The sequence below is a fragment of the Seriola dumerili genome, unplaced genomic scaffold (genome assembly GCF_002260705.1).
Source record: "Seriola dumerili isolate Sdu_G_001 unplaced genomic scaffold, Sdu_1.0 BDQW01000301.1, whole genome shotgun sequence".
NCBI lineage: Eukaryota > Metazoa > Chordata > Actinopteri > Carangiformes > Carangidae > Seriola > Seriola dumerili.
In genome coordinates this window covers 1,842,772-1,850,436 of record NW_019174556.1, presented here as the reverse complement: position 1 = coordinate 1,850,436, position 7,665 = coordinate 1,842,772, and the positions used below count along the sequence as shown (strand labels likewise).

Below are 7,665 nucleotides of genomic sequence, written 5' to 3'. Positions count from 1 at the left end.
GAAAAGCACGCACAGAAGAGAACAGCCAGTCAGCTTTCAGAGAACTGATGCTGATGCCGCATTAACCAAAAATGTCAAATACTTTGTCCTATAAAAGAACTCTGGTAATCAGCATTTGACAAGGAATTAAAATCAACCATTATTTAAAATGACAATACAAAATGTGCTCTTGTATCTCTGTACAACAATACAGAATGTGTTTGAGATTCATTTGCATAGATATTCAGGAACAAGATGTACTATGTAAATCAATACATAAACACAAATAGTGAAAACGGTTTATTTAGAGAAAACCCATTCAATGGAAAGAAAAGAATATCCATGAAAAAATATAAACAAACCAAAAAGATTCACAGTGATCACACACTCGCTAACTTCTCAGCTGTCACATACTAACCATACAAACTGCATTACAAACAATCGTGTTAATGAATTAATGCAGATAAAAAATTCCCAGCATCAGTCTGCTTGGCTTCATGTCTGTGTTCTAGCGAGGTTGAAAACCCCTGTGCGGACCTCCCCTGCCCCTGAACCCTCCTCTGTCCCCACGGAAATTTGGTCGGTTTCTTTCACGGCCTCTGTCTCCACCTCTTCCTGCATTTGGCCCACCACGTCCACCTCTGGGTGCTCCACCACCACGGTCTGACTTGAGCTTAGCAGGGGGAGACTTGGGCCGCAGCCTCTCTATCTCCTCGGTGCAGCCAGAAAGGTGGGAGTTAGGCAAGGCAAAGTGTGAGGCGTAGGTCTCTGGGTTAAAGTTACTGTTTGTCAAAGTAGGACCCACTGTCAACCAGCCTAGAAGGAGAAGACCGCAAGTTAGCAACAGCACGGGTGTTCAGAAACAAGCAGAGAGAGAGGAAGAGAAGCTAGCTAAAACCCAAACATACAACATACAGGTATCACCTAAATTCACCCGGTGAATCTATTTTTCCATGGAAAGCATGTGTCCACCTCACCTGGTCTGATGGTTGAGTCTCGCCCAAACAGGTGCAACCTCCTGCGGCCCAAACAGAAGTGCTCAATGATGTGGAAGATCTCTACAGGCTTCTCTACATTTCCCATCTCAGGCTCCTCGGTGATGATCAGGTCAATGTCCACGTTGGCATGGATGAAGTCACCATCAGTACTCCTGCGCACTGTTCCTTTGATTCCCATTAGGCAGTGTTCCTGGAAGGAAAGTGTTGCATTTGTCTCTGCTCATTACAATATACAATTTACACTGGTTTAACTTTACCATGTGTGGATGGGTCTTGTAAACTGTAAATTGAGTATCTAACATTATATCTATGGATTTTCAAGGTAAATAAATCCCAGAGTAATTGCATGTGTGTGTGTAAATAATACTGTACCTTGGTCCTCTGGAACACTGCTTTTGGGTCCAGTGCCTTGGTCTTCCCTGGGTTATTCTTGTTGGTCTTGATCCAACAGATATCTTCACACCGCCTAAAGCCCCACTTCCTCAAACACTGAAATGTGTAATAAGGTGTAATAAGTTTTATGCTGATTACGTACTGCATGGGATAACAAGCACTCAGTTTAGGGCTGCTGATATTCAGTTTTTTTTTCTTTGATCTATCTAAGATGATTAATGCATTAATAACACATTAACACAGTAACAGTAGGGCTTCCCCTATCCATCCACTGTGTGTTATATCAAATAAGCAAGTATAAATAATGTAAATTCAAATTTACAAAATTCTGAAAAAGAATCTCATCTAGGTTACACATTGTTACCTTACAATAAACAAGATCTGTCTTCCCTTTCTTAAAGTTTGTCCACACTTAGCTTTTTAGTGGGTTTAATAATGGCATCAGCAAAGAAGTTCAAAGCAATTGGAAAGACATTTTATATACCAAAATTCTGCTACCACCCAGTCTGCAGTCAAACTTACACATACACACACACATACATATATATACAGTATATACGTATATAAATATATATATAAAAAGATAAATGTTAAAGTTGACATTTGTTTGCTTGAATATCAATATGTGGTTTTATGGCCCTTTTCTTTGTGATGCCAAAGAATAAACAGATAATGACAAAAAACTGTGTCTACATTCTTAATGTGAAAGGCAATGCTTGTTTGTTTTTTAAAACAGCAGTATAAACATACCTGCTCTGGTAAAGGCAACAATAACATCCATTTTCGAACAGAGATAGCTGTGACTCAGTGTTACCGTCAAGCTCAAAGGATATGCGTCACACCACCATCAAACAAGCATTTAACAAAGAAAACAAAATTGTTTGTCTGACAGCTCTCTGGACATGAACCAGTGTGTCTCTGAAGAGGGGCTTAAGGCTTCAATACTCCAGTATATGAACACACACACACTTCAAGGTAGCTGAAGACATTTCAGTGTATTGACATAACAGTCATCTGTCAGATGTGCACTGAACCAGCAAGCTTCTGAATGCCTCAAAGAGTGCAGTGTTGTCTAACAAGTAGTATAAATAACACATATGCCTTACAAAACCTTCTAAAACCAGTAAAAAAAAGAAAGAAAAAAAAAGGTAAGTTTGGACAAAAGCTAAGTGGACCTATAATTTAATGTGTGCGTTAGACTGTGTGAGGGATCGTGTTACCATTCTGCCCAAGTCCAGGCCTTCACCAGAGCCACACCAGAGAAAGACAAAGGAACGTAGAGCTGATATCTCCTCAATTTCAAGTTTCATGATCTATAATAGCAGAGGGTAGAGAAGGGAAAAAGGAGTGAGTGAACATGATGTCAAATGCATGATCCATGCCAAGTGAATATACCATTCATTAAACTGTTTCACTCTTCTTCAGTCCTTAGGCTGTCCTGCCATTATAGACAGCACAGCTGACTTGATTACCATCTTTACATGAGCGGGGTCATTCTGGACTCTTGTCACCCCCTTCTGGGAGCCCACTATTGTTCATTTGCACTGGCAAGTTCCTAATACTGTTTGGGATTTCCAAATCAATATCAAACACACCTCACACAATTTTTTTGTTAGAGGTCTTCCAGTGTGACCACTTGATCAAAATATTAATGATCAGAATTATGCACTGGTCAAGTGTACAATTATGCAGGCTAAAGTAAGATATCCTCCCACAACTTGACTTCCATTCCTCTCTGTGTTTTTTATTTATTACTTACTTCATCATTGTTAAGTTTAGAGTGTGTCTCACTTGTGGCCTGTGACCAAGTCATGACAATATTCTGTATTTATTTGCATACCAGCATAAACTGCTATATACTAAAAGATGTGTACATACATCGTCCCAGGTCCAGAAACGTTCAGTGTGACTGATGCCTGATTCTCTGTAGTACTCTTCCAAGGGAGGTTCAAGCAGAATAACATCAAACTTGCACTTCAAATCCTGCAGGTCAAAGTGTTCTGGGTCAGCCTGGAGATACCTACACAGACAGACACAACTTTAATAGAGCCAAATCTTTTCAAAACAGACTCGGCCAACTTGAAATGGCCAGTGTCTTCCATACACAATTATTTAACATACATGGGAGGGGTGTTGGTGGTGGAGATGAGTTCATCCTTTAGTCTGATCAACTCTCGGAGTTTTGGGTATTCTTCGAATCTGTCAGCCAAACCTTAACCAGATAAGACACAGAGGTGAAACCCACACACAAGAATGCACATGTACATTAACACACACACACACACACACACACACACACACACACACACACTTACCAACATCTCTAATGAAGTTTTGTGGTCTGTGACCTGTGTCCACAAAGTGCTGACAGTAGTCATTGTGAGGGTTCAAACTCTGGGTACCCTGAGAATAAATGAATGAATGAAGATTAATAAGATGATATTTGCATAAAAAGAGACAAAAATTGGATGTCTGTGTATTTTAAAATACATTTGATGCATGATATTGGAATCGCCTCATAGAAACTGCAAGTTCTAATACGATTTCCACAATATTTCCAAATTAAACTCATGAGGTAAATTGTTTTCTAAATAAATGTCAGATAAAGGATGGTAATCCCTCTGCTTAAATAAATAATGACACCAGGGCTGATTTTTTAAATCACTAATTTGCATTCTATACACACACTTTCCACTAATAAAAGTAGAGTGTGTTTATTGTAATTACATGTCTGTGTGTGCTTTGTGACTGAAACTTTTAGTTTTAGCTTTTAGCCATTGCTGTTTGTTACAATGAATAGTTTCCTTATAGTGAAATCAAAGACCCTGCTACTGTGCATCACTTAACTGGTTCTAACCTGTAATTACAGGCTGTGAAACTCAATACACTGACATTCCATAAGTTTAAAGGATGACTTGTTTGCCTCACTGTTACATTGTTGACCACCTGATAATGACGCAGAAGCATTTTTATCTAACAACTGGGACTGTTTTTTATGTGAGCCAAATGTTACAGGTGCCCTTATGGCATCTGGCCATCAAGTACTTTCAAAACATTTTAAAAATGTGGATAAACCTAGACTTCAGTTGATTTGGTAATGCTTGTGACAGTTGGCAGTTATGCCACAATCAAGAATTGCATGTACATTGCACGTCAGATAAATCACTGTTTCATTAAGTTCCTGTTGAAGAAATGCTTTGAGTTTCCAGGCACTACAGCTCAATCTGCCTGTGAAATGTATCTATTAATCAGGCTCTTCTTCCTGCTACTCTCCTAAAAATGTCATCAGTGTTATCCCTGCTACTGTAGATTGCCTATAAGGTCTTGGCAAACAACTGGTAAAATAAAACAATACCATATAGCTGCTTTCTGCACTCAGGAAACTAGTTTATTTACCTCAGTAAAGCAATGAAAACCAACTTAAATTGCTTTCTAATTAACACTTCAAAATAAAACACTGTATGTCAGGCTACAGAAACATAATTTGTGAGGCAAGGTATAAAAGAAACTTTGACCAACCTTAAGGAAAGTACTTGAGTCCTTGTACACTTCCTCATATGGGTTGCTTTCTTCCGGCTGCTGCACCTCCACCTCATCCTAATACACATACACCCAAAAACAACCATAATGAGATTCATATTTTTGTCTATGAACAGAACCTTTACCTGCATGTGAGGGGTGAGTGAAATCACAATAATGAATAAATGGAGAAGTTAGGATAACAAATAAAATAAGGTAGATTAAGGAAATACACCAGTGTATCAGTCAAGATTTTCATTTTTAAATCAGTCACCCAGAAAACAAAGAGTAAGCAGGCACATTGTGAACCCCCTTATTTTGCCCATGTGTCATATTGACCACAAAGTCATCCACAAGTAGACCTCATATTTCACACACTATACTAAAATATTTAAAATTGCACTCTGAGTTTGTCCACCTCTGGTTATTTAAGTTTTTATAATGTCTGACCAAATGGAGCATAGCCACACACACTGACTTGTAGAGAGGACATTACCAAGGACAATATCCTATAGATTCATCTCATTCTTTGATTAATCTTTGGAACAAATAATTAAAAACAATACATAACTCAATACTCTTAAGACTACTTTGAAAAGAGTCAACTAATAGTATAAGTTCCTCAGGCAAGGGGCATTTTAAATGGCCAGACCAGGAGGGACCACGCCTTTGCTTTGAGCGGCCTGAGGATCAGGAACAACCTGTCTGAGAAGATGCGGTTTGTTCAGTCAGTGTTATCTTTTCAATACTCCCTCATACATACTTACTCAACATGGGCTATGGAAATCAGATTGATTATCATTACATTCAATGGGACGGGGGCATCTTTAACAGATGTAGATTCATAATACTATGGTGTAATTACACTCACCTTTTGTTCCTCCACATCTTCCTCTGTGTCCTCTCCTTCTGTCTGTGCCTTCCTTTTAGAAGGCAGGGCTGAACTATCAAATGAAGCCCTGCAAAATACAAATTAGCTGAACACATTTTCTAGATCTGATGTTTCTCTTAAAGCACAAGATCAACATTTTGGCACTGACAATGATGAGACAAAACTGGGAAGCATGATGGACTAAATGTTTGCAGAAAAGATGTTAAAGAAGAAAGGAGGGAAGCTATGGACCATGGAAAAATCTGTGAATTTAAAATGCTAAATATGAAAGACGCAGCTTAAAAGGTATAAAACTCATAAAAGGCTTCGACTGTCGTTTTGTGTTCTTCATGCCATTAAGCCCCCTGTATTTGTGCATACACTGAGCATATCAAATGCTCTTCTTATTTTGCTTTCAGCTGCACCCCTCATTTCTTCTGTTATTTGTGACATGTTTGAAGAGCCCTCCAAGACAGCTCACCTGCATGTTTCTCTTGTCTCCTCGATCTCCTTTAGTTCATCCTTACTGTTTAGGACAGCGCCAATGCTGTCTGCGCTTTCAGCTCCCAACTGTGGATAGACATGAATGAGCACATAACTGTAGACTCTTATTTTCTACTTCTGGAATTTTCTCAATTAATTATATGAAGCATGTCGTGCATATTTATTTAAACATTAGGTTCATGACAGAGTATATGCATTTAATCATGCTCAACATTTTCTGTTTAGCACATCGTTTGCATATACTCACTTAGCCATGGTATATTTTCAATTTCTGTGCACCAAACTGTCTAAAACAGCTTCAACATGTTGATTTGATTCATTTGCATTTCCAGTTAAGTTATTTGCGTTTTGGGTCCACTCGAGGGCGACCAATGTAAATGTTTGGAAGAGGTCTGTAAGCGAAGTTATCACCTAGATATCAACATTTACGTGACTCGTTGTCTCTTTGTCCTTGTTCACTACACAGTCGAAAACGCGTTTTCTACACAACAATAACATTTTGTTATCTAGCAGTCGGTTAGTACTGCTTAACTGCTTGTAGATTAGCTACTTGCTAACAACAATAACAACAAAACTTGCCTGTTGAGCTAAAAGCTGCCGCCTAAGTTTTTGTCGCTCTCGGATCTCTTGCAGTCGACTGTTCATTTCTTCTCTTGTAATGTTTACTAAGTAAGTATTAAATGCCGTCGGTCGTTATTAACAAAACCGTCCATATAGTTATGATTAGCTTACTATAACGGTAGCCAACAATTCGCTAATGTGTAACAGCCGCTAAAAAAACTAATGGGTGCACTCGTTTTGAATACCGGGGCGGTCGGTCTGGATTTGGCGCTTGGTGAAGGCGGGGGTAGCTACTAAAGTAGAGTGTTAAAGACACTTAGTTGCAACTGTTCAACTGCCTTTGTCATTTCCATCTAAACCGAGGCGCGACGGTCTTGGTAGTCCGACTGGAGCCGTTCACCGAGCGTAGGGATCGATTTATCGAGTGCTGACACCGCCTAATGGGTGTGTATTGGCGCACACGGGTAATAAAGTTAAACAAACACGTTTGTGATTAAATGGGCGCCGCATGATGATGTCACCAGACAGGACACTTTAGTTTGACGTTTCCATTTTTCCTTGTCCAATCAGAGACTACTTTATTGTAGCCACTAGAAGCGCTGTGTAGTTCATCTGCATCCACGAGCTCTCTCTTTTGTGCACACAAACACACACATACACACACACACACACACACAATAATAATCATCTCTTAACATATTTTAGTCTGTCTGTCGTCACATACACGCATTGGAAGAATGACATGGAGAGAGCGAGTGCATTGATATTTAATCATACAGGCTACTGTTCTATAACAAACTGCATCCTTTTAAACTTCACTTATGTGACGCCAAACGGAAG

General features: G+C 39.2%; 1 protein-coding gene across 1 annotated transcript; it reads right to left on the bottom strand.

The window, feature by feature from the left end:
- Positions 1-266: 266 nt before the first annotated feature.
- mettl14 (methyltransferase like 14) lies at positions 267-7,277 on the bottom strand. Its single transcript, XM_022758555.1, has 11 exons — positions 6,844-7,277; positions 6,242-6,330; positions 5,761-5,848; positions 4,890-4,967; positions 3,686-3,773; positions 3,492-3,582; positions 3,249-3,390; positions 2,591-2,683; positions 1,350-1,466; positions 957-1,167; positions 267-795 (listed from the first exon to the last, which is right to left on the bottom strand). The coding sequence occupies exons 1-11, from the start codon at positions 6,907-6,909 to the stop codon at positions 488-490; spliced, it is 1,371 nt and encodes a 456-aa protein (XP_022614276.1). The 5' UTR covers positions 6,910-7,277; the 3' UTR covers positions 267-487.
- Positions 7,278-7,665: the final 388 nt, after the last annotated feature.